Genomic DNA, 11,558 nt, shown 5'->3' with positions numbered 1-11,558 from the left:
TTTTTTTTTTTTTTTTAATGTGTTAGATAGCTCATGCTAAAATAGAAATCAGAAAAGACAATTTATACATATGCAGTAATATGGGTAGATGCCATCAAGTCGATTCTGACTCAGAACAACCGTTTGTACAACAGAACAAAATGCTGTCTAGTCCTGCGCCATCTTCACAATCATTACCTAATGTTTGAGTCCATTGTTGCAACCACTGTGTTTCTCCATCTCATTGAAGGACTTCCTCTTTTTTGCTAACCCTCTATTCTACCAAGCATGATGCCCCTCTCCAGGGTCCGGTCCCTCCTGATAACATATCCAAAGTATGTGAGATGAGATCTTACCATTCTCTCTTCTAAGGAGCATTCTGGCTGTATTTCTTCCAAGACAGACTCGCTCATTCTTGTGGCAGTCCATGGTATATTCAATATTCTTCACCAACACTGTTATTCAAAGGCATCAGTTCTTCTGTGATCTTCCTTATTCATTATCCACCTCTTCATGCATCTGAGGTGATCGAAAATACCATGATTTGGGTCAGGTGCACCTTGTCCATAAGATGACATCTTTACATTTTTTTTTCTTAACACTTTAAAGAGGTCTTTGCAACTGATTTTCCCAGTGCAGTACCACAGACCTTGATCATGGCTCCAAGTAAAATGAAATCCTTGATAATTTACCTTTCTTCCACTTTTCCCAATGTTATGGGTTTTTGTTTTCTTTACGTTAAGGTGTAATCCATACTGAAGGCTGTAGTCTTTGATCTTCATCAGTATTTCGAGTCACTTTTAGCAAGCAAGTTGTGTCATCTGCATATCACAGGTTAGGTTGTTAATGAGTCTTCCTGCAATTCAAATGCCATGTTCTTCTTCAGATAGTCCAGCTTCTTGGATTATTTGCTTAGCATATAGATTGGATAAGTATAGTAAAAGTATATAATCCAGACAAACACCTTTTCTGATTTTAAACCATGCAGTGTTCTTTTGTTCTTCTCTTTGTCTATGTACAATTTCTGCATGAGCACAATTAAGTGTTCTAACATTCCCATTCTTCATAATGTTATCCATAGTTTATTATGATCCACATAGTCTAATGCCATTGCATAGTCAACAAAACATATGTAAACATCTTTCTGATATTCTCTGCATTGAGCCAAGATCCTTATGACATCAGCAGTGATATCCCTCCCTCCTTGCCCTCTTCTGAATCTGGCTTGAATTCCCAGCAGTTCCCTTTGGATATTTGTACTGCAACTGTTTTTTAATTATCTTCAGCATAATTTTACTTGCATGTGATATTAATGATATTGTTTAATAATTTCCTCATTCTGTTGGATCACCTTTCTTTGGAACAGGCATAAATATTGATCTCTTCCTGTCATTGGCCAGGTAGCTGTCTTCCAAATTTCTTGACATAGATGAGTGAGCACTTTCAGCATTGCATCCACTTGTTGAACCATCTCAATTGGTATTCCATTAATTCCTGGAGCCTTGTTTTCTGCCAATGCCTTCAGTACAGTTTGGACTGCTTCCTACTGTACCATCAGTTCTTGACCATTTGCTACCTCCTGAAATAGTTGAATGTCAACCAATTCTTTTTTGGTACAGTGACTCTGTATATTCTTTCCATCTTCTTCTGATGCTTCCTTTATTGCTTAATATCTTCCCTGTACAATCCATCAATATTGCAACTTGAGGCTTGAATTTTTCCTTCAGTTCTTTCAGCTTGAGAAATGCCTAGCGCATTCTTCCCTTTTGGTTTTCTCACTCCAAGTCTTTGCACATTTCATTATAAGACTTTGCTTTGTCTTCTGAAGCCACCCTTTCAAATCTTCTCTTCAGCTGTTTTACATCTTCATTTCTTCCTTTTACTTCAGCTACTTTACATTTCTGAGGAAGTTTCATTGTTTTCTGACATCTATTTTGGTCTTTCTTTCTCTCTTGTCTTTTTAATGACTTTTTGTTTTGTTCATGTATGGTGTTCTGGATGTCATCCCACAGCTCATTTAATTTTTTCGCCATTAGTATTCAATGTCAAATTTATTCTTGAGATGGTCTCTAAATTCAGGTGTGATATATTCAAAGTTGTACTGTGACTTTCATGAATTTATTTTAATTTTCTTCAGCTTCAGCTTGAACTTGCATATGGTCAATTGATGGTCTATTTCACAGTTGGCCCCTGGCCTTGTTTTGACTGATGATATTGAGCTTTTTCATTGTCTCTTTCCACAGATGTAGTCGATTTGAGTCCTGTGCAATATTCCATCAGCAAGGTCTATGTATAGTCCTGTTTATGTTGTCGAGAAAAGGAATAAGTCATTGGTCTTGTATACAATTGCATAAAATTTTATTATGTAATCTCTGGTGTCCTTTCTATCACCAACACCATATTTTCCAACTACTTCTTTGTTTCTGACTTTTGCATTCCAATCACTAGTAATTATCTTGATTGCATGCTTGATCAATTTCAGATGGCAGAAGTCAGTAAAAATCATTTTAGCTCATTAATACCTAGTTTAGTGATCCTTATGTGTTCCATTTCATTTTTACAACTTTTGGTTTTCCTTGATTCTTACTTTGTGTATTGCACATTGCAATTACTAATGAATGTTTGTAGATGTTTCTGATGTTTCTGATGCAGCACAACTTCTGAGTTGTGCTGCATCAGAAAATGAGGGTCCCAAAAGCTTTACTCCATCCATGTCATTCAGGTCAACCCTACTTTGAGGAGGTACCACTTCCCCAGTTATATTTTGAGTGCCTTGCAATCTGAGGGGCCAATCTTCTGGCACTATATCAGACAGTGTTCCACTGCTATCTATAAGGTTTTCACTGGCCAGTTTTTTCAAAAGTAGATTACCGGGTCTTTCTTCCCAGTCTGTCTTAGTCTGGATGCTCCACTGAAATTTAGCCAATCTGGGTCACCCTGATGGTATTTGAAATACTGGTGGCATAGCTTCCAGCATCACAGCAACATGCAAGCCACCAAAGAACAACAAACTGACAGACAACCCTACCTACTAGGATTGTAGATATACAATCCTACCTATTATGTAGATGATGGAAAATCATCTATTTTCTTTCCTTTTTTTTTTTCAATCTATTTTCATTATTTTGTGTTGTGTTTGAGTTCTTGTCCTTATGTCACAGATTTTTATAGTTATAATCATAGCACAGAGATATTTTTCTGAGCTTTTCAATTTAATAAGAACTTTTTAGAGATACAGTCCACATACCATAAAATGCTTCCTTTCAATGAATACATTTTTAGTATTTTCATGAAGCTGTGCAGTTGGATTCTTCCCTCTTCCCATTCCTCGGCAAGCATGAATCAACTTTCTGTTTCTATGGATTTGCCTATTTTGTACATTTCATATACAATGTAGCATTTTGTGACTGGATTCTTTGGTTTAACATAATGTTTTCAAGGTTTAACCATGTTGTAGCATGTAAGAGTATTTCATTCTTTTTTATTGCCAAATAATATCCATAAAACCAAATTATAACCAATAATATTTGTATTTTTAAATATTGAAAAAAATTTTGAATCAAATAGAAAATTACATAAAATTTAGATACAGAAACTTTTCTTCCTCCTGCACTATTTCAGAGCAAGTTGTCAACCTGATGTCTTAAAGTGTATATTTTCTGCAGACAAGGACATTCTCGGATACCACTACATTCTCCCCCCACAAAAACCCAAGCCATTGCCATCGAGTCAATTCCAATTCACAGCAACTCTATAGGACAGAATAGAATTGCCTTGTAGTGTTTCCAAGGCTATAAATGTTTACAGGAGCAGACTGTCTTATCTATCTTTCACACACCACCACAAAACAACCATTGCAATCAAAAGTTAGCACTGATACTTTGCTACATTCCTACCATCTACTCCTAAAATTCAGTTTAGAATCATGTTGCCTTTAATTGTCTGTGCTTTTTGTCTCCTCAGAGATGTAATTTTGTTTTAAACTTTTTAAGTTTAACATATTATGATAGTTCTTTTCATTGATTCTACAAATATGATGTTAGTTAGGGTAATGGATTTTCCTCAAGGGTAGGCCTTTAATTTGTAACTCCCCCTCCCTTTGTTTCATGACATTTTTCAGAAAGTTTGAATGGCAGTTTTACTTTTAACTCTGAAGGTGGGTCGTTTGAGAAGTTAATTGTATTTATCCTTGAAGAAAACTTTAATACCTACATTTCAACCTCTTTTTTTTTTTTAAATTGTGATTTGGGTGAAAATTTACAGAGCAAATACACTTTCCATACAGCAGTTCACATACACTTTGTCTCATGATATTGACCACAATTTACCACAATGCAACATCTCTCCTCCTACTTCCTCCCGATAGTTAACTCTTTCCTATGTCCATCTTTCCATACACTCCTGCCCCCTGAGCTGTCTCCCTGTGCAATAAGCAGCCCTTCTTTCTCCCATGCTTGTTCTTTCCAAGGGGTGTATCTACCTCAGGTAAACGTTCAACTCATATGCCTGTCTATTGTTTGGCTGGAAGCCACAGGCACATTTCAACCTCTTTTATCTCTTCTCTTTGTCCCAACTTTTCCAATATGCATCATCAACAGAAAGCAGTAGACCTTCTTTTTCAAAGGAATATGGTGGTAAATGAAAACAAAGCTTCTTTCTGCACCTCCCCTCTACTTTGAGAGGTTTGTATAAATGTTTTACCTTTACTGACTTAGGTCAGCTCTTCCCTTGCATGATAGTGTTTCTGTTCTGTTGCTTTGGCCTAGGTCAGCAACAGCCCCCTGTCTGAAGAGGCTGTCCTGGGATTTGAATATGGGATGAGTATTGAAAGTCCTAAGTTACTGCCCCTCTGGGAGGCTCAGTTTGGCGATTTCTTCAATGGTGCCCAGATCATCTTTGACACTTTCATTTCTGGAGGTTGGTATTAGCTTGTGGATGTATAATAGATATGTGGCAGCCTCATGGGGACTTGCAAAGGGGTGTTGCTACTTATGAGATTTCTATGTACCATTACACTTCCAGAGAGTTAGCCAGTGGAGCATGGGATTATGATACAGTTAAATAAGCTGCTGGGAAGAGCATTTAAATCTGTTAGCATGAGGACTGGTTGACCGTTCAGCTATTATGCAGAGAACACCTGTCCATCTCCTGGGAATAAGTGTGTCTGTAGAAAGCACTGGATATATGTGGTAGCTCCTAGACTGTTTGACTTTTTGATTTGTTCTAGTAGTACACTGAACAACTATAACATGATTAATTGATAGGTTATGGTACAAATGGTTAAGCGCTCAACTGCTAGCTGAAAGATTGGTGGTTTGAACTAACTTAGAGGTGCCTGAGCAGATGGACCTGGTGATCCGCTTCTGATAGGTCACAGCCTTGAAAATCTCATGGAGCAGCTCTACGCTGCACACATGGGGTTGCCATGAGTCGGAATTCACTCCACAGCAACTAAAAAGATAGCAACAACAATGATGACGTAGTGAAGATTTTTGGTGAGAGTGGATAGCAACTTTGAAAATGAACTTCCCTAAATCTTGGTACACTCAAGTATCTGAAAGTAATAAAGTATATAAAATTGCCTTTATTATCATCACTTACAAAAGCAGTGGTTGCTTATTGTAAAAATGAACAATAGGTCAAGTAAAAAGTAAAAATATCCCAGACCCTCAATTCCATTTTCTGGGTGTAACTACTGTCAAGTTTTGACTGTACATTTTTAATCTTTCTTTTAGTTGTGTTTCTCTATAACATTGTAGTTGTGAGGAAGAAAACTGCCTTAATTTGACTGGAGTTGGCATATGCAGACTATTTTAAAGTGTTTGCCACTTCAGTTTGAGGACAGCGACCTGTATTATAAGCTGTGTTCTGAGGAAAAGTAGGAGCTGCCCATTCTTTTTTTTCCTCACTGTTAATGCAGTATTGTGTATGAAATAGTATTTGCAGTATTTGCCTTTGTTGTCTGTACCTCTTGTGCACCTCTCCATGTCTTCCTTTTCCTTAGCGAAATTGTGCTAGTCGTATGCTTTTGTTATATCATTATTTGTTAGGGGAGCTGCCCATTCTTGTTAAGGCTTGTGTCTGAGGTGATATCAAAGTGGAACATGCTATTCTGGAAAACAGGACTTTTATCTTTGAATTTGTCTTTCCACTTGCTTAAGCCCAATCCATGTATCATCAGAGGCTTTCACCCAGTAAAATGTTTTTGTTTTTTTTTTGTGAGTACGGCATAACAAATGCTGGAAGCTATAAGTCATGAAGATAGCTTCGGGGGCCTGACATCACACTAACATTTGTCTCAGTAGTAAAGTCATGTCAGGCTGTTTTGTTCCTGCTTCATAGAGTTCTTACTCTATATATCACACTTTTCTAGGAGAGGCCAAGTGGCTCCTACAAAGTGGAATCGTTATTCTCCTTCCACATGGCTATGATGGGGCTGGCCCAGAACACTCATCCTGTCGAATAGAACGTTTTTTGCAGGTATGTTGAATGCCTTCTGGATTATAAGAAGCTTTTTTTCTGCTTTCTAGGTACTTTGAAAGACATAGAACTTTCTCCTGTACTTTAAACTATAAGACACTGTAATATTTGAATAAAACAGATCCGATGCAATGGCAATGTTCTTTGGAGAAAATAAGTATACATATTTATATATAAAGTATATGATACATATATAAATAATATATATCATACAATATCTATATTATATGTAGATAATATATTATGTATTTATATACAATAAATAATATATGTATAGAAAATATATGATATTATAGCAATTAAAGTACTTCAGATCAGTGGTTCCTGTATTTGTCCTCTTGTGATTTACTTCTCTCACTCAGCATAATGTCTTCAGGCTCTATCCATACTGCATGTAGCATGTATCAAGACTTCATTTCTCCCACTGGTTGAGTAGTATTCCATTGTATGGAGGTACTACATTTTGTTTATCCATTCATTTGTTGAAGGGCTTTTCGATTGTCTCCTTCTTTTGGCTATTGTGAATTATGCTGCGGTCAATGTTGCTGTACGAGTATCAAAGTCTCTGCTTTCAAGTCTTTTGTATGTATACATAGCAGTGAAATTTCTGGATCATAATATGGTAGTTCTCCTTTTTGTTTTGAGGAACAGCCACATTGTTTTCCATAACAGCTCTACCATTACAGCATTTCCACCACCAATGGGTAAGGGTTCCAGTTTTCCCACATCCTTGCCAACATTTTTTTTTATTATTATTTTATTTTATACACCTTAATAGGAGTGAAACAGTATCTTATTGTAGTTTTGATTTGTATCTCTCTGGTGGCCAATTAAGGAGCTCTGATGGTACAGCGGTTGAGGCATTTGGCTGCTAATCAAAAGGTCAGCAGTTTGAAGCCACTGGCTGTTCCACAGGAGAAAGATGAGGCAGTCTGCTTCCATATTTATAGCTTTGGCAACCCTATGGACCTCCCCATATTATCAGAATTGACTCGGCAGTGGGTTTGGCTTTTGGGTTTGATGGCTAATTATGTCGATCATCTTTTCATGTGTTTGGTGGCCATTTGAATGTCCTCTTTGGTGGAATGTCTATTCAAGTCCTTTGCCCATTTTATGACTAGGTTATTTGTCCTTTTTTTGTTAGTTGTCAAAGTTTTATATATATATCTTTGTTATTAGATGCTTATTAAATATGTGATTTCTGAAGACAGTTTCCCAGTCAGTAGCTCATCTTTACATTTTTTTTTGGTTGATAAAATGTTTTGATGATCAAAAGTTTTTTTTTATTTTTATGAGATTCCATTTATTTATTTAGTCTTTTGCTGTTTGTACTTTTGGTATTACATAGAAAATTTATTTCTAAAAGCTAGGCCTGACAGCCTTGCCCCTACATTTTCTTCTAAGAATTTTATGGTTTTAGTTTTTACATTTAGGTCCTTAGTCCTTTTGAATTTGTTTTTGTGTATATATGAGGCATGTATCCTGTTTCATTATTCTGCATGTGGAAATACAATTTTCCCAACACCACTTATATCGAAGAAAGAGACTCTTCTTTCCCCACTGAACAGACTTAGCACCCTTGTAAAAATCAGTTTACCACAGATGTGTTTATTTTTCTTTTAAACTTGGGGAAAATAAAAGCATTTGTATATGATGATAGGAGTGATCCAATAGAGAACAACAATAGAAAAATGATAATTTAAGACATAGGGTAGAATAACTGGAAGGATTTCCTTAAGTGCACAAGATAGGATAGGATGTAGTGTACAAAGGGATAAATCAGTTCTAGAGAAGAGCATGGTGAGTTCCTCTTTGATAGTTATTGCAAGGTGCAGATACATGAGTAGATGTGGTAGAAGCCTAGAATTACTCTGAGGTCATTAGCTGAGGGTGATGATCGAGGAAGAGGTGAGGGGGGTTTGAAAAGAATGAAATAATCATTTGAGAGAGGAGTAGAATGAGTAGATTAGGGAACTATAGTATCATAGTCTAGCAGCATTAAGTGCCCACTTGAGATTCTTGGTCAAGATGTTAATATGAGATAAAATCAATGCTATTATGTGTTTTTTCCAGCTACAGTCTCTGCATAGGTGAATATGTGGAAAATTAGGATTAACTAGGTATCATCAATTGAATTTTATGTCCCAAAATATTTTTCAACTTGGCTGGGCCATGATTCTCAGTGGTTTGGCAGTTATATAATTATACAAGTTGGCAGTTATGTAATCATGTACATCTCCCATGTTGTGATCTGATGTGATCAGCTAATCAGTTGTAAGGGGATTAGGGTGGCATGCAATACCCTTATGCAGGTAACAGCCCGGATCTGATGTAAGGGAAGTTTCCCTGGGATGTGGTCTGCAACACCTTTTATCTTATAAGAGTAAAGTGAGCAGAAAGGGGTGGACCTCAGTACCACCAAGAAAGAGGAGCCAGGAACAGAGCACATCCTTTGGTCCCAGTGTCCCTGTGCTGAAAACATCCTGTTGTTGTTGTTGTTATATGCCATCGAGTCGGCCCCGACTCATAGCAACCCCTCCTTGGGTTTCCAAGGCAGTATCACTACGGAAGTAGGATTGCCCAACCTTCCTTCCGAGGAGTGTCTGGTGGGTTTGAACAGCCAGCCTTCTGGTTAGCAGTCAAGTGCCTTAGGCACTATGCTACCAGAGCTCCTGAAAACATCCTAGACCCAGGGAAAGATTGATGCCAAGATACATGGGGATCTCCAAGGAATGCTGGGCCGACAGCTGTTGAAAGGAGACAAAGATCTTCCCCCCAAGCTGACAGAGAGAGAAAGCCTTCCTCTAGCCACTGTCTAGCCTCTTGAACTGTGAGAGAATAAACGTTAAAACCATCCACATGTGGTATTTCTGTTATACCAGCACTAGATAACTAACACACTAAGGTTATGGTTTGGAATGAGAAAGGGTCAAAGGAGTCAAAGGTATATAGAAAAGAATGATTAGAATGATCAACTATGGAATTTAAGCTAGGCGAGGAGGCAGGAGAAGATATGATAAGAGTGAAGGACACTAAAAAGGGTTATGGGTTTATTAGATTGGAGATCTCAAGGAGGTTGAAGGATTTCTGGTGTCAAAGTATTAAAAGGAGTGAGCTGGAAGGACAGAAAGTGGTGGTCAGAGATGGAATGAGTAAATAGAACTTATGGAGGGATTCCTGTTACTGATCATATCGAAGAATTGCCATGGGGATGGATTGTTAAGGTAGAAGCAAGGACAGTTATTAGAGGACAAGAGTTTAAGGAACCGAGAAGTCAAGAGTATTGCAAGGATCATCTACATATACATAAAATCACCAAGACAATATTAATAATATTATAGTACTTACCTCATAGCATTGCTGTGAAGCATGGTCAATATATACACACTGCTTACAATAATAACTGCCATTCACATAAGTATTTGCTGTTTATTATTTTTATCATTTAATCTGCTTTCTCTGTTATGATGTCAAACCTTTTGTTTATACCATTAATTACATTTTTAATCATGTATAAGAATTAATATATGTAAAGTGCTTTAAAAAAAAAACAAAACTCACTGCCGTCCAGTTGATTCGAATCATAGCAACTCCTCCTTGGGTTTCCGAGGCGGTATCTCTACAGAAGTAGATTGCTCAGTCCTCCTTCCTAGGAGTGGCTGGTGGGTTTGAACTGCCAGCCTGGTGGTTAGCAGTCAAATGCCTTAGGCACTACACCACCAGAGAAGAGTATTTGTTGCTTTTATTGTGATTATCTCAAATTCTTTGTTCCATTTCTTTATGCCATTTCTTTTTATCCCTCTCCATTCTGCTTCTGGGAGCTCTGGTGACATATTGCCTAAGACGTTTGACTGCTAACCAGAAGACTGGTGGTTCAAACCCACCAGCCACTCCCCAGAAGGAAGGTTGGGCAATATACTTCCATAGTGATACTTGCTCGGAAACCCAAGGAGGGGCCGCTATGAATTGGGTCCCACTTGACAACAGTGTGTTTGGTTTGTTTGATTTACTCTGTTTCTAGGTTTTTCTTATTTATATATTTGTTCTGTAATAGTAGATTTGGTTCTCACTTAGTTTTCTTAGCATTGCACTCTTTTCTCATCTAATTTGCTTGTGTTTTATTTAAAACTGTCTGCCTTTTGTATACTGCTTCCCTTCTTTTTTTAATTAAAAGTTATTTAGGCTATATGATATTTATTTTGTTAGTATGTAATTTCTTCTCATCTTATCTTCGGTTATTTGAAGGCACTCTGTTGGTACAGTGGCTAAAGCATTGGGCTGCTAACTAGAAAGGTCAGTGGTTTGACCCACCAGCTGCTCTGTGAGAGGAAGATGAGGCATTCTATTCCATAATGATTTACAGCCTTGGAAACCCAATGGGGCTCGCTGTGAGTTGGAATCAACTCAGTGACAGTGGGTTTTGGTTTTTGGTTAGGTTATTTGGGGAAACTCTGTCCAGACTTTATAATGCTCTAATAACGAGTGAGTGAAGTCCTTAACTATCATTATCAATTGGTGCCACCTTATCTCCTGGGAAGAACAGTTGACTATAGCCTCCACTTTTTGGAGCCTGAGGACTTGTAAATTGGAGAGAAAAGCCCTACTGGGCTGAGAATTCTTGCTAAATTCGGCTCTTATTTCTGAGATTCCAATAATTACCCTATTCAAGGGCCAACTTGCCCCCGTCTGGGGAGTGTAGCATTTCGATTTAATAGGATGCAGTGCACTAGAAGAGACAAGCCTGGCAGCCCGTTGAGATATGTAAGAGCTTCTACTCTAGAAGATTTTGCCTTTATTTTTTCTTAGGGTTGCCTACTCAACACCTCTCTCCAAAGTGGAGGGTATTAATCAGGATTTTGTCATCTCACTTTTCTCTCCACTGCCTCTGGAGTGGGATTAGGAGCTGTGCCACAGTATCCTGCCCTACCAGGATCTTCCAAAATTATTTAGTTTCCCTGCTCTGAACTTTACAACTTCATTTTTTAGCTGCTTTTAGGGTTTTTTTTTTTAAATGCATTTTATTGAAATATAATTTATATACAGTGAAATACACAAAACTAAAGTGACATGGGTCGATGCTTCTTCTTTTTTTTTTTTTT

The 11,558-nt window shown here is 37.5% G+C and overlaps 1 protein-coding gene across 1 annotated transcript in view; it reads left to right on the top strand.

The window, feature by feature from the left end:
- DHTKD1 (dehydrogenase E1 and transketolase domain containing 1) overlaps window positions 1–11,558 on the top strand; it is a 95,031-nt gene that overhangs the window by 63,314 nt on the left and 20,159 nt on the right. Inside the window, exons 11-12 of the mRNA XM_007935432.2 lie at window positions 4,746–4,896; window positions 6,353–6,459. Of these exons, the coding sequence (XP_007933623.1) occupies window positions 4,746–4,896; window positions 6,353–6,459 (258 nt within the window). The remainder of the gene's footprint in view (window positions 1–4,745; window positions 4,897–6,352; window positions 6,460–11,558) is intronic.

The sequence above is a fragment of the Orycteropus afer genome, unplaced genomic scaffold (assembly GCF_000298275.1).
Source record: "Orycteropus afer afer isolate SDZICR_OR568_19922 unplaced genomic scaffold, OryAfe1.0 scaffold00028, whole genome shotgun sequence".
In the NCBI taxonomy this organism is placed as follows: Eukaryota; Metazoa; Chordata; class Mammalia; order Tubulidentata; family Orycteropodidae; genus Orycteropus; species Orycteropus afer.
This window is presented reverse-complemented; position numbering and strand designations above follow the sequence as displayed.